Consider the following 24,082-nt stretch of genomic DNA (forward strand, 5'->3'; position numbering starts at 1 on the left):
ATTCATGCCAAAACTGGACAGAAAGGGAATCGGAGGTGGCAGGGACTTAAATCTCACTGTCTGAAGAGCAAACTGTTTTCCTCATGTCCTTTCTCCTCATGCCATGGGAGCAAAGCATCACCACCCTGTCCAAGACTCCTTTGTGTACAGGAGGACAGACATCAAGTCTTTTCTCCCTTCTGGGAAGGTCCCCAGCACAGGAAGGGCATGGAGCTGCTGGAGCAAGACCAGAGGAGGCAGCAGGATGAGCAGAGGGATGGAGCAGCTCTGCTGGGAGGAAAGGCTGGCAGAGCTGGGATTGCTCAGCCTGGAGAGGAGAAGCTTTGGGGTGACTGAATTGTGGCCTTGCAGGGCCTAAGAGAGATGACAAAAAACATGGAGGGGGATGATGTGACAGGATAAGGGGAAAGGCTTCACAGGAAGAGACAGTGGGTTTAGATGGGATATTGGGAAGGAATTCTTCCCTGGGAGGGTGGGGAGGCCCTGGCACAGGGTGCCCAGTCTGTGGCTGCCCCTGGATCCAAGGCCAGGTTGGACAGGCTTGGAGCAGGCTGGGACAGTGGAAGGTGTCCCTGCCATGGCTGGGGTGGCACTGGATGAGCTTTCAAGTCCTTTCCCAGCCATTCTGTGGTGCTATGATTGCCTCTCTTGCATCAACACTTCACTGTGGCTGCAAAGCCAAAACCATTCTTAGCAAAACTCAACTGAGGCACAGGAGGCTAATGCACACTTTATTATAACACACACTTCACTGTGCTTTGGAATGCTGGATGATAATTGAGGTTTCAGGAAATTTAGCACTATTTGCTATATAACCTAAAAAAAAAAGAAAAAGAGGAATTCTGCTCAGCCTTAATTACACCACCCAGCTCTAATGCTGTGATCAGCCGGAGCCACATCCAATAAAACAATAAAACCCCCACCCGGCTCCTGCACAGCGACCTACGTGAACCTGCCTCTTTCCCTGGGCTTCCAGCCCAGAAATGAGATGGAGTTTTTATTTAAGCGATAACGCCTCAACTTTCCCCGCTGGCAGCCCCGGGAGCGCATCCCTCCTCGGCGGCCTGATCAGCGGGGCTCTCGGCGGAGCCACCGGCTGCCTCCGGAGGGGCTGTGGGCCGGGCTGTACCGGGCTGGGCTGGGCAGTACCGGGTTGGGCCGGGCTGTACCGGGCTGGGCCGGGCTGTCCAGCCCCGGGGCGGTGAGCAGCGGTGGGAGGAGATCGCTGCAGTCCCGCCCCGCCGCCGGGAGCGCGGCCAGCGCGGCTCAGCACAGGAGCTGCAGGATTACAGCGCTGGCTCCGCGGGAAGGGCAGCGCTGCGGAGCTGGGCACAGCCTGGGCTGCAGGTGGGCAACTTCGGGCAACTAAGTTGGGCAGCGCCGAGCTCCCCGCCACCCTCGGCAGGGACCGTGCCGGGGACACCGAGAGGGCTCCGGGCGGGGGGCAGCGGGCGGCGGTGCCGGGCTCGGGGGTGCCGCGCCGAATTCGGGGATGCCGTGCCAGGCACCGCGGGGGATGCCGTGCCAGATTCGGGGGATGCCGTGCTTGGGTTCAAGGGATGCCGTGCTTGGGTTCGGGGGATGCCGTGCCGAATTCGGGGGATGCAGCGCCCCGCACCTCGGGGGATACCGTGCCAGATTCGGGGAATGCCGTGCCGGGTTCGGGGGATGTCGCGCTCAGGGATGCCGTGCTTGGGTTCAAGGGATGCCGTGCCTGGGCTTGGGGATGCCGTGCTTGGGTTCGAGGGATGCCGTGCCCCGCTCGGAAGATGCAGCGCCAAGCACGGGCGCTCGGTACGTGCCGCTGCCCGCCTGGGTGATCCTCTCTGCTGGCATTTGCGAGGCTCCTCGGCTGCCTGCAGGGAGCTGCTTGTCCCACCAGCCCGCCCATGCCCGGGCTGAAGGCTCCCCAGGCTCCCGGGCTGGGGATGCGCTCGGCTCCGGCGGCGGAGCGTGCGGCTGCTGAGATCTGAGCTTAGCGTGGGCTTTGGGCTCTTTCCCCCCCTAAAATTGTTCTAAGCGAGTCTGGAGTTGTTCAAGTCCTAGTGCTGTGCTGCTGTGGCTTTGCTTCTAATTAGTGCTAATTGTGCCAAAGCGAGAAGGAGTACAGAGCTCGCCCTCTCCGGTGCCGATGGGGATCCGGCGTGTTGGTTTGAAACAACCCCGCACCGCGCCAGCCAAGGCGTTTTGACAAGCGCTTTCCTTTCCCTCTCTAGCGCTAATTTTGCTCTTTCTGCACGTCCCTGGCGGCCGCTGGGTTTTGCCCAGGCTGTGTCAGAGGCAGAAGTTTCCCACAGCCGGGGAGAGCAGCTGAGCTCCCCAAGTTCGGCGATGTCTCGGTGGCTCTGCTCAGCCTCTGCTCTCCTCCGCTCTTCTCTCCCTCTGCCACAGCCTCTGCAGGGCTCTGCTGCTCCTTCCCGAGCCACTCATTTGCCTTCCCTCTGGCAACTTTATTTTGGTGTTCATGCCTTGCTGGGTGCGAGCTGCCGCTGTCCCCAGCTCCGTGCTGTGACCTTGCTGCCGCTCGGGCTGTGATTAACCCAAATCCTAGCACCATTTTGTTGTGTGCCTCGGAGGGAGATCAGCCCATTCCCGATGGGAAATGATCCAGCGATAGCCTTGGGTGGGAACTGGTTAGTCAGGATCGCCTTACTGGTGCCACTGACACAGAATCGATACTGATTTTCAGCTGTCCTCGAAGTGCTTGTGATACACGAGGGGAAAGAATGTCAGTATATCTGAGTGCAGAAATAAAATCCAAGAGCTTAGGAAGGACTAGAAACTCTCCAAAGTATTGGCTGTTGTATTTTGCAAGAGAAACTTGAACTCTAGCTTAAGCTCCACACCAGGCTTGTTTAGTGATGTATTTTTTAAATATATATGGAATGTATGAACAAATTATTAAAATCAGGAATGGAAATGCTGAACTTGTAAGCATCAAAAGCGTGTTGCTACCCCGTGTGGAATTGTTCCAGAAAGTTGTTTATTATGCAAGAGACTTTCCATAGTAATCTGGCAAACGAATTTGTGAAAGCGTTTGAGGGAAATGCTTTGGTGGAGGTGTTTGATTCTTGCCAAAATGCTGCTGCCTTGGCGTTGGAGCTGTAGGTAGAGCCACAGAGTGCTGTGAGCTCTGTCCTGCTGGCCCTCCCTGCTCCTCAGGGCTCCTACAGCATCCTCACTACTTTAGCTTCTCTCTCTTACTCTCGGCGTTGCCTTGTAGTGCAGGGAATGAGCTGCAGGCTTGGAGCTGGAAGCAGTGCTGTTTTCTGGGAATAAACCCTCCTCAGAGCACAGGATCTGTGAGTTGGCATTGGCTCTGGGGTTTTTCCACAGTGGGTTTTGTGCATGGCGCCTCACTGAGTGGAACAGGTAGGGCTTGTCTAGTTGCTCTGAAACTTGGTTTTTTCCGTGTTAAGGCAGTTAAACCACAGGATTTTTGGGGGTTTGGAGCTGCTGTGGGGTGTTGGCAAGCTCTGGTTGGTCATTCCTGTAGCCTGGCACTCATTCAGCTCCAGTGCTGGCGACCTAAATTGGGGTCTTGTCCAAAATCCCGTGCCTGATCCAGCTGGCTGCACGCCCTGCACACCCTGGAGCTGGGTGTGATGTATGGACCTACTGAAACAAGTCGTTCTTTAAACTCCCAAAGACCACGTCACCGTAGCTAAGGAGCTGTGCCATATTTTCCTGTCGCTTTTCTGTAGTGCTTCTGTTGGAGTTTCCACCCACAAACAAATGCTTCCAGCCACTTGTGCAGGGGCGGTGGTTTTGGTTGGTTGGTTTTTTTTTTTCCTGAGCAAGCCTTTCTGTCTTTGATGTTGTTTATGTTTATGTTCTTGTGGTGTTTCTTGTGGGAATTTTCCCGTTGCAATACCGCAAGAACATCTTAATGTTGTTGTGATAACAGCAACGGGAGCTTTCTGCAAACAGATTCAGTCCCTCTACTGTTCTTCCTGGAAAGGGCTGAGTCTTAGAAGTGATATAAGCCAATGGTTTTATATGTATGGAAGTGATTATCAGGGCTTACTTTGATAGCAGAAGACACAGATTAACTGCAGTCTGCAAACAAGATTTTTCGTGTATTTGCAGTGGTGTGAGGCTGTGTGTGAGGAGCCAGGAGCCTGCAGGGAGAGGGAGGTTGTTAGTGATGAGGAATGGCTGGGGCTGGAGGTGAGTATCTCTCCTGAGTGTATAAAGAAGACTTTGGGTGACTTGAGAAATAATCACAAGCCTGGTCTTAGTTTACTAGAAAATCAAGGAGAATGGGCAGTTTGTTCATCTGTGACGTAATTTTTATGTGTATTGGTTTCCATCCTCCTTGCTGCTCAGCTTGGAGCTAGGTCTGTCTTGCTGTGCTATAAATCCATAACCTCCTAGTTCCTATTTGGGAACCAGGGAACACTGGATTAGAGTCCCCTGGGATGCCTGCATGCATTAAAGTTGAACACTACTGAAGATGCAAGTGATGAGAAATGACTTTTTCAAGGGACTTGTTTGATGAAAGCATTGCTTCAGCTCGTGTTGTGCATGGCTGATGTCAAGATGGATTAAGTGGCAGCATGCTCTGAAATTAGCTTTTGTTTTGAGAAGCTTAGGGACTTAATGTTTTGGTTCTTCAAAACTGAATGTGCCACAGAAATTGACTCTGGAAATGGACTTGCCTTGGTGCTCAGGCAGAGATAGCAGCTCTTTTCCCATGTATTTTTGTTTGTTTTGTTTTGCAGCTCCGCAGCTGAAGTTTCCTTCTCTCAGCCAAACCAGGGATAGTTCAGCCAGTGATTATCCCACTGAAAAACAACTGGAATGCAGAAAAATGGAACTGCAAGAGCTGTAGTCCTCTCTTGTGCCAACATCTCCACCTTATAGAGTTGTAGCCCAGACTTTTCAGTGGAGATTTGATGCTCCACATTTTATAGGATGTGGTGTAGGAAAATGAATTACAGGGAAAAATTAAACAATCATTAATTATAATGTGCCTTAACCAGGAAAGGATTAGGGAAAGGCTGCAGATTTGCATGAGCTGAGATGTACTTTTCTGATTCAGTGCCCAAAAAGCCACACAGTTCTCTTGTCCACTGAGACAGATGAAAAGCAGATCAAAGTTGATGTCCTTTTAAACAAAAGGGTATCCAGGAGAGCAGTGTTGAGGTACCAAAAGTAGGAAGGGAGGAAGAAAGCTTTGACTGCAGTCAAAGTCAACGAAAATTTACTATATATAGATATATGTATATTTAGTATGCTGTCTAATACAAAGAAAAGACTTAATATGAAGAGAGGGGAAGTGGCAGGAGTTCAAAAATTTTATGGATTCTCAGTCTTGTGTTTGACTGAATGAAGAGTGAAGGTGGTGGGCAGCTGGTGAAACAATGCAGGTAGTTGGTATCTTTTTTAGTATAAAGTTAAAATCTGTATGTTGAAATTTTGGTGTGAGAAAATACCAGTTGCAATTCTGGTCATAGTGTTTCTAGCACTGGCTTTATTTTGAAAGAGCAGTTAGTTTTGATACCCCTAAAGTTTCACTTTTTAAGTGTCATATAGTAAAATTCTTTAAAATAAGTGATACTTTCCTTTGGTATAGCTGATGTGGGAATTTTCCCCAAATTACAACATCCAGGTATTTTTCTCTTGAAAAATAGATGTGTTGACCAAGGTAAAGAATTATTAACTGGCAGAGGTGTTGCATTTCCAGCCGAGGGAAGCAGCAGTGGGAGAACTACAGAAGTTGTGCAATCCTTGGACAATCCCACCTGCAGCTGGTGCTCCTCTGGAGAAACTCACCTAATGGGAACAGCCAGGATTTGAAACCTGCACATGTGTTTTGGTGTTTTGTTAACCCTGATTGCACACAGGAGGAGCTTGCTCTGTGTTTGAATCACAAAGAGTTTAAAATCTGGGCTGCAGAGCTGCCAGGGTGAAAAGCTCCCAGAAAATCAGACACAGCCACGTGGGCTGGGAAGGCTTTTTTTGAGTAAGTGGCTCAGGTGAAAGAAAGAGAAAAGCAGGGATGACCAGACTTGTCTGGGAGGCTCTTTTTGTCAGCCAGTTGTTGGTTGCTGTAAAACACAAATAACACATTTCTGACCTGCAGTTGGAGGGGGCAGCACAGACTGTGATGGCAAGGAGTGCATAGGTGTGAGCGTGAAAAAGCTTAACAAAATCTCTGTGCAGGCCAAATCTGACAAAAAGAAAATGCCACCAACCTCGCTGAGATCCCAGGGCACCATGTGCTCCCTGATCTGTGGCAATTCCCCAGCTGGATGGAGCAGAGCTGCTGCATTGCCCTGCCAGGTGTGGGAGCAGCTGCTCTGCTGTTCTCATCCCAGCCTGCTTGCAGAACAGCCCAGGATGGCTAAACGGCTTCAGCTGGTACAGATCAGTCCCTCCACACCGGGTTTGAATGAGGAATGCTAAATAAAACCACTTTTAATGCAGTCACCTGTGCAGCGCAGTGCCAGGGATGCTGTGGAGTCAGAGCTGTTCTGCCCAAGTGAGGAGTGATGGACAGCACTGCAAGGTATGAGCAAAACTCCTGCATATTACCATAAATCTGTTCCTATATCCTGTTCCTTTGGTTTTGGGATCTATGGTTGAGGAAAGATAAACCTGTGTGTTCAATTTTATCAGACAAATGAGAAATCTTGAATTTTACTGTGGTTTTAAAAGGATGGTTTCAGCCTCATTGAAAATTTAAACAGTTAAATCTAGATTATTTTTCTACCAACACTAAGTAGTAATGGGCTACCATGGTAATAACTATTCTAAAAATGCTCTTCTCCCTATTCCTGTTTTTTGTGTATTGACTTATTAAAAAAAAAAAAATCCTACTGGCTTTTCAGCCCTGCTGAAATCACAGTGCCATGTTGGTGATGTGGGAAGCATATTTCACTTCAATAGGCCTTGACAATTGTGAAGAGTATTACTGCTCAACGTGCTCAGGCCTTTTGTGAAATCTAAAATATAATAAATTACAGCTGTTTGTGGCTGTAAGCCTCTCGTTGGAGTAAACTGGTGGGGAAAATCAACTGGTTTTCCACCGTCTGGCTTAATGTGAAGCATGTCCAGCATCCCTTCTAGCCGTGCTGAGGTCAGGACAGTAATTTCCAGTGTAGTGCAGTGCTTGACTACAGAAGGAGCAATTCCTGTCGAATCCAATCCAGGGTGGATCAGTAAATGATGAATTCTGTTTAGCTTGCAAGCATACAGATTTTCATAGTTCGTTTGCAGAAGGATCACGCCTCTCTGCATTTGAAGGCTTTCCATTTGTTGAAGTTGGCATCTCTTAGCATTCCTGGTAAAACGTGTGAGATGAAAAATACTGCTTTAATGGCATATTGCTGTGAGGTGTTTTATGGGGAGAAACCAGGACATTCAGCTGGTGTGGTGGATGCAGAAACCACTGTTTGTTTCCCTGCATATTGCAAAATGGTTTGATTTTATCCTGCTTATAGCACTCACCTGGATGTCTCTGTCCTGCCCAACCATCTGTCCTGCTGCCTGAGGATTGTTTGTTTCTAAACCCATTAAAATGGGGGTTTTTTGCCTCCACCCAACCACTTGTCTGTGCCCTCCCTGAGTGGGGAGAATACTTGATTTTTAGGAGATGCTGCAGCAGGCAGTAGCCCTTGGTGGTCCTGGGCGATGCAGTTTTTGCATCAAAAACTCATGCCTAAAATATCAGCGTTTCCTGCAGTGAGTTTTTCTGTGTTTAAATGGAAACCTCTTTGTTGCCTGCTGCTGCTAGTGTGGTGCAGGTTGTTGTGTGGGCAAAGCAGAGTGGGAGGAAAGCTCTCTGGGTTATTTATTTAACATCTCGGCTGAGTGTGTTGGTGGAAGCTGTAAATGACAACAAAAAGAAAAGGCTGGATATGCATGTTTGCTTTCCCAGGGTGGTTTGTAAAGCAGGGTGTAATTAGTAGCATTTCTGCCAGGTCACTGCTGGACCACCAGCACCTCTTTCCCTCTGAAGTGCTGTCCTCAAGGAACAGGCTGCTGGCCAATTAAATAATAACAGTGGAATGATTTTTCATTTTTAAAACCAAATGCTGTAAAGAAACAGGATGAGGAGCCATTAGCATCTACCCTGACACAGGTGCATTCCTCTCCACTGATAAGATCAGTAGAAAACCCCAAGTTTTTATGGTTTGTAGTCCTTCAGCTGCACCAGTTGGAGCATTTAAATGCATGTTTTTAGCAGTGTGCCCCTCCTCTGGATAAAGATTTATTGATGCTGCAGAGCTGGTGTGTTTGTGTGTGTGTCAGTGGTGTATGACAAACATCTGAGCTTTTTACCCCACAGAAAATGTTCTGTTGGTTTAAACTCAAGATCTCATCTTTGATCCTAAAGGAAGGAAGGTGTAGCTGTGTTTTCTTGCCCAAATGTCTCCCTGCTGAAACTGGTGGAAGTTGGCTGGTTAAATTCCTGCTGAGCACTTGAGTTTTTTGTGTTAGAGCTGAATGCCAGTTCACCTGGACCTGTCTTAGCCCAGGGCTGCTGTTCACAGCCCCAGGAGCTCTGTGCCATCCCTGCCTGGCTGCAGGGAAAATGAACTCAAATGGGTTTTTTTTCCCCCTCTTGACAAGAAGAGGGGCAGCAGCTGCTCATGTGCAACCCTTTCCCATTCCTGGGCATTGAGTCATTTGTTTTCTACTCTTGACTAAGCAAGAGTAAGCTTTTGTCCTAGGAGGAGCTAAATTAATGTAAACCAGAGTTACATTCCTCTTCTCTCCCATTTCCCTTTCTCACATAGCACTACTTCTCTCAGTGATTGTCTTATATCTTTCCTAGTCTAAAAATCCTGTTGAAATTATAGTGGAAAAAGCAATGAAGCCTCATAGAGAACTGGCAAACTGTTTGTAGAATCAAATACAGTTCCTGAAGTGGCTGCATACACATGGTAGTTTTCCTTTTAGTTGTGGAGCTTAATCTGTTTATAGATCTTGCAGTTTTTCAATTTCTCGCTGTAATTTTTGTACCTATTTGATTTTGAATCTCACATTGACTATTTTTGCTATTGTACTGCTAAAGAAAACAAAAATTGCCGTGGCTCTGACGAAGAGCTGTGTTTCTAATGCTTTAAAAGCTGTGGTTTATAGTCTCCTCGAGCATCTCTTTTCCTTGAGAAGCTTAAAATGTAAACAGCAGAGGTGTTATACCTAACAGTGCTGTTCTTCTGTGACTGTTAAATGAACAGGCAGAGTTTCATCCCCTTTTCTCCTGGAATAAGAGATGGTGGGTTTTGCTTGGCGCTTTGTTTTGTAGCCAACTCTTCCCTGCCAGGTCATTGTGCTTCACACACTGAAATGGAGGGGCTGGAAGGTTCCAGGATTCCACTGGTTGCACCTGGAGAGTTGTTCTGCAGGTCTGTGCTCCTCCAAAACAGCTGAGAGGAGTTGAACCTTGATGAAGAAACAGCTGATCCTCTTCAGCAGCCCAGGGGAGAGGGGAGCAGTGCCAGCCCTGGGTGTGACACCTTCTGCAAGTGCTGCTGGTGGCATTTGCTGCCTCTCCAGGAGGCACTGAGCTCCAAGAAAGGACTTTTCCGAGCTTCTTTCAGGTTCTCCTCAACAACTGCCAAGAGGACTGGAGTGTCTCTTTCTTGTTAGTTATCCATTCAGCTTGGATGGAACTTAATCCAGGCTGTTGTAGATCCTTAAGACTTTGACCTTGTCCCTATCCTGTGCCATGAACACCCTTGACTAGACCCGTTGTGGGTTGATAGGTTTATTTTCAGATGAAGGAGGAGCTGAATAGCTCTCAGAAGGTCTGTTTGGTGACTGCAAGGGCTGCAGTGCTTCAACTCCTTTCTAAAGCTCTTCTGCTTCTCCTGAAGTACCACAAAGCAGCTTCTTCATAGTCAGCCTGCACTTGGAAATGTGAAATAATCTCTGAAATGGTTCACAAGCTGGGCTTACTGTGCCATTCCCCACATTGTTCATGGGAAAATCGAGGAAAACAAGTGTGGGATTCACCTCTACTAAACTGTACCTGGCTTTTTCTGGACAGATGCTTTATGGGGAGGGAGGTTGGGATTTTTTTTGCTTATTTCCTTAGTAAGAGGGCAGAATGACTGGTGAAGTGTCTTCCCCAAGTGTAACTTCACCTGAGCACTGTTGGCTATCACTTGCTGAATGTTCTCCAGAGTTCAGAAAGTTGCATAAGCTCCTTCCCTGGAGTTAAGCAGCTTAAGGAAGTTGTCAAGCTCCAGCACCTCGTGCTTCCTCCTGAGCTGTTTTCACCCAGCCTTTCCTCCCCCAGCACCTGAACATCCTGAGCTTACAGATTTTGATAACCTGCAGAGTTAGCTGCTCGTGCCTCTGTGTTGCCCTGAAAGAACAAAAAAGTTCTCAGACCTTTGCACAGTTGTGAATATAAAATAAAAACACAAAATGTGTGAAACTGATAGAAAACAGTGTCACAGTTTGGGATTAAACCTGAATTTTTCTCCAGTCTGTTCTCATTCTTAAACGGTCTCTTGATTACTTAATGCAGAATAGGCATCAGTTCTGATCTGAGTCATTGAATCCCCGAAATTCCTCACCAAGTACCTGCTGCCTTTTTGGGAGCTTTGGTCATTGTCAGAATAACTGTTTCCAGCCTGAAAAAAATTACATGTAAGTCTTAAACATATAAATCCCTAATGACATAGCCATACCTCCCCTAAATGGCTGAGGATGTTCTCTGTCCAGCAGATAATAGTCCAGAGTGACATTTTTAAGAGAACCAGGCTTGGGATTTTTATCTGGAGCATATGACAACACCCAGAATGTAAAAATGACATTTTTTTCCTCCCTGCAGGCAACCTAGCAAAATAAGGAGAAGAAAAACAGTCTCGTCTATCCTGATGTCCCTTTACAATATTGTACCAAAGGCCATCTTCTCCCAGCCCTTGGCTCCCTGCAGCAGGGAGAGAGGAATCAGCAGTTCCTCTGTATTTCCAGAAAAATTGGAAGTGCATTAGTCTGGGGAAAAAGCACAACAGACAGTTAACTGTCTGTAATTCCAATGCAAATTTCTTTTAATTCTAGATTGGTAAGGAGCCACATTTTTCTATTCCAAAAGACTCAGCAGCTTGTCCAATAAGTCCAATTAAAGGTAGTAATGGACAGTCCATTCTCAGATTGATTTATTTCTGTGCTTCCCAGGAAATAGCATTGCAGAGTTGAACTGGTTAAATGACACTTGGAAAAGGGGCTGAGATAGAGGCAAGGATGGCAGCAGAGAGCTGATGTGGTTTTCTGAGCTTTCACCAAGGAAATGTTATTGTTGCACTGATGGAAAACCCATTTAGTCTTTATGTTTGTAAAGTTTAACTCATAGTAAACTTACAGAGAATCCCAGGATGGTTTGGGTTGGAAGGCTCTCAAACCCTCCCAGGCTCCAGCCCCTCTCTCCAGATGCAGGAAGCTGCAAATTTGGGCACAGTTGTTTGTTATTTATCTGGTTCCTTTCCAAATCCATTATTCTGATCAATTCCATGAGCTTTCTCTGCATTGTGTGGAAGACTTGGAAAAAATACAGCTCTTTGTTTCACTGGGATATGTTTTACATATCTGAGACTTTTTGGACTAAAAGGGGTTGGTACTTCTAGAAACAGAATCAATTGACAAAGCTCTGTGCTTGTTTTCTTTCTCTCCATGATATCCAATATATATAAAGCCAATTAATGTTATAAGAAGGTGAAAGAAGTCTTGAAAAAGTCTCCTTTAATATTAGGCTTTGAAAAAAATCCTGCTTCCCAGATTCATTGTGGCCAGCTGAATTTAATGATCTGCTTAGTAAAAAAAAAAAGGTTGTGAAAGCCTTTGTAGAATTAAAATTCCTTTTTATGAGTTAAAAACATGCATTGCAGGCACAGCTTTGAGTACTCTTGTACAAGGTTTTTTCGTAGATGAGTTTATACTTTGTTCTTGCTTTAATAGCACCACTTCAAGCCAGGCACAATATGTTCTTTAAGGCTCTGTTTAAACATGAGCTCTGATTTTCACCTTCACTCTCCTGTGCAATGAAGGATGCAGAAGTGTCCCAAATATTTTAGCAGCTGCATCATCTTTTGGGCCATGTGTAATAAATGTGACTGCTCAAATTCTGTATTCAGCTTAGAATAATCTTTCCCTGTGAGGGAGATAAGAACCCATCCACTGTATGTGTTGACACACACAAATATCCCCTCTTCAGAGAGGATCTTCCCTTTTGATGATGGTAACTCTGGAAAAATGAAATGCAGAAGATCTCGAGTTCTGTGGGAACATCTGGGGAGAGCTAAGGGATGCTGCCCTAGATCTGAGAGGCTTAGGAAGGAGTGTTAACTAGGAGTGTGCTTTAGCAGAGAAAAATACAGATTTAGTGGTGGATTGGATTTATGTAGCGTGGCTCTAGTCTCTGTTTATAAAGGAGCTCTGGTGTCTTCTGGCCTCTTCCTTCCTGTCCTGGCTCAGGACACAGCAATGTTGTTAAACCATATAAACAGTTTAAACCCAGTGCTCTAAATCAAGGTGGTAGTGCATCTTGCCAGGGGGAATAAAGCAGCTTTGTGTGCTTGTAGCCCACTGCAGAAGGGCTGAGCTTTCTGGTTCAGTGGGTTTATTGGTTTTTAAAGAATTATGAATTTAGTTGGAGGTCATTTCTGGAAAAGCACTTTCTCTTGGTCTGCAGTGCGCGATTAATGGTGAGAGCAACGCCGAGTGCATTAAGACATGAAGTGAACCTTGGAGATCTGAAAGAAAAACAGCATCTTCTCAGGCCTGGGGCTTGTTGCTGCTTTGCTGTTAGACATGGTGCAGAAGAATTGTTGCTCTCTGAAGGAAAGTGATATTTGGGGAGTGGAGCTTTTTGGTTAGTAAAGCTCCCAGTGTAGGTTTGCTGGAGCTGTATGCAGACTCGCTTTGTTGCCGTGAATAACCTCAGAATAATATCATCATATTATTATTATGAAATAAAGCTCCTGAACCTCAAAATTTAACTTTGTGTTTGTTTCTCCATCCCACACCATGGGCTCTCTCTGCATCACCCTTCTGCAGATTTGTTTTCCTGCCAGGGCACTTTGTGTCTTGGTACTCTTCATACTTTACAAACCAATTAACCTCTCCCATCGACTTCTCCTTCCATGTTTTTCAGACCTTTGGCAGACAGAGATTCCTAATTTGAATTTAGTTCCTGGGTCGAGAAATTGATTTTTTTAGTACTTTAGATACTCTTGGGTTCATTGCCACTGAATGTTATCTCAGTGTAGCTCTCTGCTCCTTCCAGTTTGTTTGGGTTTTTGGAGTTTTTTTTTTTAAACCAAAGCTGTCAAACTTACCCAGCAAAGCCAGTGGAGTCTTTATCACATCTAACCTTGTACTGATATTTAAAGAGATCTTGTTAAGTAATTTAATTACTTGTTTTGTTGGTTTTTTTTCTCCCTGAAAGTGAGGCCTCATTCCATGGGAAGGATAAAAGAGATGTTCCACAGCTGTTTGGCTAAAACATCTGGTTCTTTCTTTAATGCTTTTGGTGGATCAGCCATATTTGCATGTATTAATCTTAGGATAGACTATAACATTCATCTTTTAGTGCCAGTGGAAGAAAACTGAGTGGAATTTAACTTCTAATTTCTGCTTTTTCCAAATTACGGTTTTATGCTGAGACTTGGTTTCCTGGAGGCACGAGGAACAAAGATACCCAAATAATAATTATAATATCTAAATTACACAAAACTGAGATGAACTGCTGTCATTTCATTGATCATCATGTTTTCTCCTTTTTCCCCTTTCCATCGCAGGGCTCTGGGTTCTGTCCTCCTCCAGCAGTGAGTTAATGAAGCAAATGTGTATCTAAACTAATGCTGGAATTAACTGGATTAATGAAGGGGAGCAGGGATGTGGGGAGTGGGAAGAGGTGGTGAAGTGTTAGTTAAAATGAAAGTATTAATTAACAAAAATTACCATGTTCTGTGGTATTAATAATAACCACAAAATGGTTTTGGTTCTCTTGCTCTCCTGTCATGTGCAAGCAGATCAGCCACACATCCCCTGAACATCTGTAATGACTTTCCCATGGTCTCCAGTGGCTTTTCTGCCTCCTGCTTGGGTGGGTTTTTTTTCTCTTACAATCTCACTTTTTGATTAGTATCTGTGCTGCTGGTTTGAAATTTGGCTGAAATGCAGCATTCAAGTTCTCAGGCAACGTCTCGCGGTTTCTTTTGTGAAACGGAAAGAAAAACTTTTGCATAGAAATATTGGAGCATTTTATTTCTATTCACCAAAGAGGAAACTCTCCCAGACTGAAGAACTTTTCAAGTGAAACTTCACAAACATCAATGCAGATTAAGCTGCCTTGGTCTCAAGTAAGACGTGGAAGGGAAAAAAAAGTGCTGAAATGGGTTCAGCTCTAACCACTGAGCTGTGACTTTGAGCTTTTCTTTCCTTTCACATCAGTGCTCTGTGCTGCAGGGGATTATTTTCCTGCATGTGACTTGGAGGGAGATAATCACAGACAGGATAGATTAAGGGTACCTGTGGCCATATCTCCCAAAGCTCAGTTCCTTGCTGAAATTGGTGAATATTTCTATCAGGCTCCTCCATTCCCAGGCTCTGTATATATTTGAAAAGAATAAGAAAAGGCTGGTGAAGCTGTATATAAAACACACATTTCAGATTTTTACCTTTATTCCTCTTGTTTGCTTCCCTGCTTGAAGCATCTTGTCCCATTTTTCTCTCTTGGTTTATTACTTCTTGGGAATTAATTGATTTTTTTGTGATTAAACTGAGACAAAACATCTCCTTACCTGTTGCATGTTGGGCTGTAAACAGTTGTGGTGCTGGAGCATCAATTTGATGTCAGCTTTGGTCTGGGGAGTTTAATTTATGTTGGTCAAGAAGAAATAAATGTGTAATGTAATGATAAAATATCAAATTCACACCATGTAGGAGACAATCATCAGCCTTTAAGTCATGTAATATATTTATTTGTTGGAGTTTTTGATGGATTAGACTCTGTAATGTGCAAAACCCCAAATAAAACCAGCCCAGCCATCAGACCTTGGCAGGGCAGTGGGGAAAAGCTGTCCTGTCTTGCCCTGAGTAAACTGGCCAGAAAAGTCTGCATTAAAATGCATTATTAAAGAGTTTCAAATCTGCAATCTGGGAGGCATTTTCCATTTAAAAACCAAGTTGAGTCCAGGGCTTTGTAGGAAGCTCCAGTGCCATGCAGCTCCTCATCCTCACACGTGTTAAGAACTATTTTTCATTTCCATTGGAAACAAACAAGTAACTGTAGTGCTGTTTCTGGAAAATTCCAGAATGTCACAGGTAATTTTTAAGGTTTGATGTGATGTTTTGATGATGTGGTTGTGTATGGAGGATTTGTTCCTGTATTGAGTTGGGCGTATGACAGAAATGCCATTTAAATTGAATAAAGTTTCTTGTAGGCACTTGAGCTTAAATGAGAATTGGAAGGAGGAAAGAGAGGGTGAGAAAGAAGAAAATTTTTTTTCTTAAATTCTCTCTTTAGTATACATTATTAGATTTATATATATACATGTATATAAAAATATATTTATTTATCTGTATGTATGTGAGTGTATACAATACACACAGCCAGCAACACCTTTTACTGTTAAACCTAAAAACTCTCTAGGGTTTTTCAAGCCCAAAGCATACTGACTATTTAATTTGTCAGCTCTGAAGTTATTCAACACAGAGTGATTTTTCTCATATGTTGCAGTTTAAATTGTCAGTGTAAGGGAAGTTTAGTGGGTTGGAAATGTTGTTTCTGTCTGCTCTGATTGAGTTTCTGAGTCTCTCCTGTAGTGAGAGAGACCAGGCAGGCTGGAGTGTTCATTTCTATCAGGATTTTTGGGACTGTGAGCAGCAATATTTGTTAGAGAGAGCTCTGAAAATCAAAGTAACATCTTCCTTAGGAGAAGTTAAACACAGTGCCCTGCTGCTGTAAATTTTGGTGCATTTGGATGATGAGAGTATTTTCATGTTGAGTTTTACATTCTTTTAAGCTGCTGAGCAATATATTGTCAGCACTTTTTAACTAGATTGACTGTGTTGCTGTTTTGTCTGGTGGCATTTAGTGGACTGTCTGTGGTGGATTTTTTTGTTGTTTCATTTTGGTTTGAAATCTTCATGTTGGGAGCAAGTTTAGGAAAGGCTTCAGGTTTGTGTCAGATTTTTTTGTTCTGTTTATTTCCTGTGCTTGCTGGCCTGTTGTCACTCTGTGACACTTTGTTCCCTAGATTTGAGCTCAGGAACTGCCTGAATTTCACTGCCTAGAATTTGAATTCCATATCAGGGCTAGCATCTTGCTTGTCCTATATTGTGATTTTGAGTAGAGAGATGAGGGAGAACAGCACATTCTGTTAAAAAAAAAATATTTGAGGTAGGTGGTTTTACCGTGGGCTGTAGCATCATTGGAAATTCAGCAGCCTGTAAATGTTTGATGAAGAGGGAGCTGCTGACAAATTGCTGTAGGTGACCCTGGCAGCCAGGGCAGCCAGCCTGGATCAGCATTCCTGGGGCTCCAGGTGGGACCAGGATGGGAATTCCAGCTGGGACACCACGAGAGGCACAGAGCAGCTTTGTCTGGCCAAGGAATATCAAAGGGGAATTATGTATGCAAGGGAAAGTGATGAGTTTTTATTGGGGCAGCCGTGCAGGATGAAAGAGGCTTTTGAAGTGGTGATTTGTAGGGGATGGAACCAGAGGTGCTCTGGAAGAAATGCTGGTGTTTGTGCCTCAGCAGAGACTGCTCTGCTGGGTTAGTAATGAACTTGGGAATGAAGGATGGATTGTGAAAGTGGCCTGGGCTGATCCCCCAGCCTGGGCAGCAGGAAAAGGGGAATTCTGTCCCTCAGGTGGATGAGAATTCTGTCCCTCAGGTGGATGAGAATTCTGTCCCTCAGGTGAGACCCAACCTGCAGAGCTGCCCAGCCCTGGGGAACAGCAGCAGGAGGAGCTGGAGCTGCTGGAGAGAGCAGAGGAGGCAGCAGGATGAGCAGAGGAGGCAGCAGGATGAGCAGAGGAGGCAGCAGGATGAGCAGAGGGATGGAGCAGCTCTGCTGGGAGGAAAGGCTAGGAGAGCTGGGATTGTTCAGCCTGGAGAGGAGAAGCTTTGGGGTGACTGAATTGTGACCTTGCAGGGCCTGAAGGAGCCATAAAAAAAGATGGAGACAGACTACTGACAAGGGATGAAGGGGCAGAAAAAGGGGGAATGGCTTCAAACTGGTTGGATATTGGATACACTGGATATTGGGAGGGAATTGTTCCCTGGGAGGGTGGTGAGGCCCTGGCACAGGGTGCCCAGAGAAGCTGTGCTGCCCCTGGATCCCTGGCAGTGTCCAAGGCCAGGCTGGACAGGGCTTGGAGCAGCCTGGGACAGTGGAAAGTGTCCCTGCCATGGCTGGGTGGCACTGGATGGGATTTAAGGTCCCTTCCACCCCAAACCATTCTGATTCCAGTGGTCACTTGTCTCTTCAGGGACTCAGCAGCAGCATCTCCTCCCTGCCCAGGCTCTCTGTGCTGCTGGCACTGAGTCCCCAGCCAGCCCTGGACAGTTTGTGACACAAATGAGACATCAGAGTCATTCCTCTTACAGAAATACAAATCAGGTCTCACCCTTTCCCCCTCTGCAGCAACACAAGCCAGAGTTCATCCAGCTTCATATTGGATTTTTATTTTTCCCCCAACTGCTCTGATTTATTTATCATAGTTCTAGAGCCCTAGATTATTTTGAAGTGATTTGTGACATGCTGTCTTGTGGGTTCAAAGAATTCCTGACCTCTGGGTGTACCTGTCTTGGAATGCCTGTTTGGAGGTGATGACCCATGTGTGTTATCAGAAGGGTGTCTGAAACTGGGAGAAATTGTAAATTTTTACAGGGGAAAAGCCTCAGGCATGCAAATTATAAGAGCAGGGGACTGAAAATAACAGAGGAAATAGTTGATTTGTGACAGGTCACTCTTCTGGGAAATAAAAAAAAAAAAAAGTAAGAGTTTTTGGAGTTGATTATTGGTTTGAAATGTTGTTATTCCAAGAAAGGAAAAATTAATGGACAGAGCACAGGTCATGTCATCGAGGGTGCAGTGCAGTATTAATATTGTGGTGTTTTAATCATCAGGGGTTTAAATGCACAAGTTTGCTTTGCTGTCATGGGTTGGGAAGGCATTTAATAATTACTGAAGTATAGAGAAATGTACCTCTGCAAAGTAATAAAGGGAAGTATTTAAAGTGGCAGCAGAAGTTGGCTTTTGGCAGTGACTGGTGAATGAGTATCTACTCTTAAATTTTATTAACACTTGTAGGGAATCACAAATTTCTATTTGTGCTAAACATGCAACCTCCTGAAATACCACAGGTAAAGAATTCTTCCCAAGGTGCTGCAGCCTGAAAGTGTTTGGTTTTTTTAACATCTTTTCCTCCTGTATGTTTGGGAAGTGCAGTTTTGGCACTGAATGGAGGTTTTGCTTGGAGCCTGGGAGTGGGTTTGGTGTTCAGTGGGACACTCCAAGTGTGTGTGCAGACGAGATAAAGCAGATTTCCACAGCAGTGCAATGTGTGGATGTTTCACTGAGTAATGCAGGAAAGGGTAATCTAATTCTGATTTCATTTAATAGCTGCCTTTTGAATTTGAAAAATGGACCCACCTTGTGTAGCACCTTCAGTGTACCAACACCAAAAATAGTTCCCAATGCCAGGAACTAAACATATCAGAAGATTTGAGTCATATTGGGAATTATATCTCATAACTGATTAAATGACAAGAGTTTAGAGAGTCTGATGAACATTTCCTGGTAAACTCTGGGCAGAATGCAGAGCTGGTTGTTGTGTGAGATGTTCCCAGGGGTGTCCCAGCACTGATGGAGCTGAGCTGTCCCCACAGGAGCTGCAGAGTAAAGACCTCTGGCAAGATGTAAAAAGGCTCTCGAGTGCTTGATGATGCTCAGAGTTATGAAGGTGATGGTGTCAAAACAGAGCAGGATTCCTGAGGACTTCCAGATAAATGCCATTCCTTAATTATTTTCTTTTTGCTACTTCAGTGCTTTTGTTGAGCTGGAGTAACTCCCCGTGGTAAAGGCTGAGCTGAGCTAGAGGTTTTTCGGTGGTTGCAGCTCTGAAATGGCAGAAGTGCAGGTAGTGAGCTGAGAAAACCCTGCTGGTGTGTTCAGGGGCTGGGATGTCGCGAGGAATGAGGGATAAAGAGCAGAGATTTTCTGTGACACGGCAGAGAGATGAGGATGTGGGCAGGGTGGGCATTCAGTCACTACAAATGTGCTCTGCTGCAGAGGGAGGAGGAGGAGGCACTGAGATCAGGGCAGGGCAGGGAGGATGCTGTGTGGAGCAGAACCACCTGTGTGAGCTGTGCCTGGGAGATGAGGATCAGTGCAGGGATGGATGGATGGGCTGGGCAGGCAAGGGACTGGGGCTCAGAGTCGATAAATGCAGCCAGACAGGAGAACTTGTAATAAAACTCTCCGCAGAACGGTCCAGATTAAGCTGTTGTAAATTAAATTTGTATAAAACGATGCTTTTAACTAGGTCTCCGCTAATGGCACACTGGAGAGAACTCGAATCCTGCTCAGTGCTTGGAAATGGAGAAGTTTCTGTCCGAGTTGCTCGCTGGTTTTGGCAGCCCAGGTGGTCACAGGGTTTGTCTGTCAGAGCCCTGCAGGGACAGGAAGGCTGGGAAGAGCCACAGGCATCTCACAGGGCTGCCTGGCTGGAGCTTCCTAATGACTGTGCTGTGCAACGAGCATCTAATGAGAGCCCAGAGGAGCTGCAGCAATCTCAGATTTCCTTGGAGCACCAGTTTAAACTTAGCTCAGGAGCAAGGCACAGCAGTGCTTAGTAGGTTTTTTAACTCTGTGCTTTGTCTTGCTGCTGGAGCTTTTAACTGGTCAATCCTTTTTTATTTACAGCCTTTCAGGTGTGGTGGATGCATCTGGATTTGTTTCAGAAGTGTGCTGCCACTGCTGGCTCTGGACTCAATATTGCCTCTGTGTTTTGTTTTCCAAAGCCTTTCCAGTCTTTAACATGAAATTACTCTGTCTTACTCTCTAGATCTGCCTGGTGGATGATGTCAAATGGAATTAACTCCTTCCTTCAACTGACAGAAATCCTGTCTAAATTCTCCTCTTAAACTGGCACCATCTCTGCCTCAGTGCAACAAATAACGTGTATCAGTGTGATTTTAATAAATAATTAGTGGTCAGCTCTGGCATTGGGCAGGTCTGCCCTTGCCTTGATACCTGCAGATACTTGCAGGTACTTTTAGCAGTTTTGATTTAGATTCATCTCAACAGAGACAACTCCAGGTGAACTGGGCTGTGTTGGCATCAAAGCAAAATCTGGAGATTACCTGGTATTGGGGAAAGAGTGGCTTGATAAATTAGGTGCAAATGGAGTTCTACTACAGGGGTATTGTTCCCTTTCCTTTGGATTTTCCAAAGCCTGTGATTGTGGCATTTTTCTAAATTTTTTTTTTTTTTTAAATTTAACATGGAATTACTTTGCAAAACTGGACTATTTGCATCATGGCATTGATGCCTTTCAGGCTCGGATCAGGGACTGCAGGAGGCAGAGGCTCAATGCAGGGATGTGGGAGATGAGTAGCTCATGTTTTCTCACTGAAATCAAGTCTATTGGCCAACTTTGTACAGTTGAAATCCCCTGATTCCATTTCGAGGGGAATCAGCGATGGAGATCATTCCCCTCCCCCAGAAATAAATGAAATGGGATACTTGAGCTTCTTGTGGAGAGTTCAGCACCTCATTGTTTGATGCTGTCCTGTGGAGATGACTTTACCATTAACCACAGTGTAATTCCATAATTTATGGCACATATTACATGAATACATATGTATTACACAATGCATATGTATTACATAATTTATTATAAAGATTCCCAGAGAAGCTGTGGCTGTCCCTGGATCCCTGGCAGTGTCCAAGGCCAAGCTGGACAGGGCTTGGAGCAGCCTGGGACAGTGGAAGGTGTCCCTGCCATGGCACTGGATGAGCTTTAAGCTCCCTTCCAACCCAAACCATTCCATGATTTTATGAGATTTTAATAATTCCCTCCCTTGGCAAAGATCTGCTGACCTCTAGTGTCAGGACATCACTTGATTTTCTGTCCTGTGGTTTCTGATCAATACAGAAAAATTAAGTTCTGGGTCTCTATAGCTCTCCTGACTTCCAGGAATTTCTGATTAATATAGACTCGATGACTCTACAAATTCTTCTAGCTCAAGCTCCAAGTTTAAAATGAACTTGCCAGCCAGATCTGACAAGTTCCAGTTCTATATATAGAAATGAAAATTCCACCTTTAAGGAACTACTGCTTTTTATGTTTGACTCTGCGTGGTAAAAATTAAGGTCACTGAATAAAATTACTAACTCTTGAACCTTTCCCAAACTTTTTATTTCGTTCAGACATTCTTGTGCATCACCTGCCATATTCTGTGATCTGAAAGTGCACAGGACTTCGAAGGCTAATTTTAAAGGAAAAAAATTGAAGCTGAATTTTTTTATACATGTGTTTTTCCATCCTGCTTAATTTGTTTGGCTGGTAGTTTGTTCTGGTGGGTTTTTTTTTTTTTCTGGATAATCAATTGTTTTCTTTAAAAACGTTGTTGGAGCAACTCATGAGAATTGACTTAATCTCTGAAAGTTAAAGAAATAGAGAAATTAGATCTGATTTTTTTCTTGGTGTTTTTTTGCACCACTTCACAGGTTTGCTTTTTTACTGCTTTCAAATACCTTTGACTTCTGCAAACAGAGCACTACCTAATAGTAGGAGGTTTTCCAATATAAAAAAAACAGATTTCTATTTCCTTTTGCATATTCTGTGGCTATCACTCTGTTTCTTTACTATCTTTTCCAACCTCAGCAGGTGCTGTTTGCCTTTACTCTTTCTGGCATTTTTATACAAAGTGCTGAATTTTGGGGGAGCCAATTTAAGTCCAGTTCTTTCCAAAAGCCCCCAAATGGTGCTTCATCCTCCCAGCCCTTCTTCTGTAAAAGTGGCTGTAAAAATTACTCTTTACTATTAATATTTCCATATTACATTGCTTTTAATTTGTAATGTGTGACATTTTGGAAACAAAATCCAGAGGCACTTCCTGAATCCCTGCAGTGGCAGTGATTTCTTTGATGCAGGTTATCCCCATGGGAAAAACCATTGGAATATATGATTATAAAAAGCATCTCACTGCAGCCTTTCTAATGTCATATTTTGGGGTTTTTAACATCTGATGGGGACCTTAATTTTTAGATTATTGCAATGAGAAAGGAAGGGTTACAGCAAAGCTGAGCTGCAGTGGTGTTCAATATTTGATTTTTTTTTTTTTTTTGGAGCAATTTCCAAGCAAGAAGCTTTTTCCAGTGCCAGCCATTGACCAAGGCTCTACAAACAGCCTGACACCACTGACTTGGCCAGGGGCAGCTCTGCTCTGTAGCCCTTCATGTGCCTCTCTGCAGAGAAAAACTACTTTGGGCTTCTTTTCTTTATGGGAAAGCAGTGAAGTGAGGAGAAACTTCAATGAGTTGCTACTTGGGGGGTGAAGAGGATTTGCATCTTTTAGAGAAGTGATGTGTCACTGAGCACAAGGATGCATTTATCTGGCTTGGAGCTGGGAATTTGAGCACTAAGTGTGATGCTTTTCCAGTGAAATAGTGGAGTTCAGGAATAGATGCTAGATTAGCAAAACCTCACAGAACACAGCAAAAATGAAGTGTTTAAAGTCATTGAAGTCTTACAAGGTTAGCTGGTAGCTACTATTCTCTCTTCAAATATTAAAATTTATTAGAATGCAATGCAGCCAGAGGTTGGGATGTATTTTTATGATTTTATACCCACCTACAAAGCTTTCCAATTTTTTTAATTTTTTTTTTTAGCTCCTACCAAAGCAGTTTTTTTTCTGGCCTGAAATGAATCTATCATATTCTCCTTTGCCCAGAGCACTTAGAGAACAAAACCAAATTAATTTAGCTTCTCCTTATTTTTCTATTCCTTGCAAGGCTGCAAGCAAGCTGACACATAGGAGTGACCTACTTTAGTATTCCTGCTTCACCTCCTGCTCTCCTTTCCTCTGCCCTCCTGGCTGTGGAACCCCTGGGATCCTCCTGGGCTGAGAGGTGTCTGGGATTTGCCAGGCTGTGCCTGGATAACCTTCCCATGGAAGGCTTTGTTGCTGTCCCAGCATGAGGAATGGCCAATTCCAAAGTTTTCTGTTTCAACAAGAAGGTTTTCCTTGTTTGGTTTGATTCTCCTGCTGGAGAGTAAAACTTCCAACACCTCATATACATGAAAAAAGTGAAATGTGAATGCACCCTTCTGTTGGGGATTAAACCCTGGAAAAAAGAGGAACATGAAAGGAGCTGTCAACTTTGTATTTATTTAAAAGTGCATTATCAAGGAAGCCAGTCCTTAAGGACCATCAAGGGACTCAATTTGCTGTCTGTTCTTTTAACAGGTTAAACCTTGCCACCTGAAAGGCTTAAACACAGAGTTCCCTGGAGAGAAGCACAATTACTGAGTTCAGGTGCCTGAAGATGCTGCTGCTGTGGAAGCAGCTGTTCCTGGTGTCGTTGGTTGGCTGCCTTGCAGGTAACAATCATCTCTAACTCCTCTTTCAGAGCAGTGCATGAGTGCCCAGATTGAAGATTCCAGCTGCAGTTGAGAAGGAAAACCCAGAAGCTCTGAAATGCAAAAGTTATGTAGAGTTCAGAAACCAAGCTTGCAGTAGATACATTAAATAATACAAAATATTTAAAGTGTGTGAATTAAAAAAATCTTTGCTCCATAGGGATGAGCTTTCAAAATCCTGGAGCTGAATTGATTTCCAAACAGATTTTAGCAAGAGCATGCTGGAAATGTAAAAAAAAGTTGTCAAACAGTTTGGAGAATGTTATTTTAACCTCTTATTAGGGTAGATCAGCAGGTATTCTGCCTCCCTATAGAAAACCATTTTTCTTATGCTTTGCCTATAAGCAAAAAGACAGTTCTTGTAAGACCTGTGTGCAGTTCAGGGTTATGAAATAACATCACAGGTAGCAGAAGATACCTGAATGCACTCAGGATGTTGTTGGCAGCAGTGTGCTGA

The 24,082-nt window shown here is 44.5% G+C and overlaps 1 protein-coding gene across 1 annotated transcript in view; it reads left to right on the forward strand.

Annotated features, from left to right (window-relative positions):
- Positions 1-1,198: 1,198 nt before the first annotated feature.
- The window catches only part of CNTN3 (contactin 3), an 89,266-nt gene continuing 66,382 nt past the window's right edge, over positions 1,199-24,082 (forward strand). The window contains exons 1-2 of the mRNA XM_085072269.1: positions 1,199-1,347; positions 23,453-23,586. Coding sequence (XP_084928395.1) covers positions 23,532-23,586 — 55 coding nt within the window. The 5' untranslated portion in view covers positions 1,199-1,347; positions 23,453-23,531. The remainder of the gene's footprint in view (positions 1,348-23,452; positions 23,587-24,082) is intronic.

The sequence above is a fragment of the Lichenostomus cassidix genome, chromosome 12 (assembly GCF_008360975.1).
Source record: "Lichenostomus cassidix isolate B80296 chromosome 12, HeHo_3.0, whole genome shotgun sequence".
NCBI lineage: Eukaryota > Metazoa > Chordata > Aves > Passeriformes > Meliphagidae > Lichenostomus > Lichenostomus cassidix.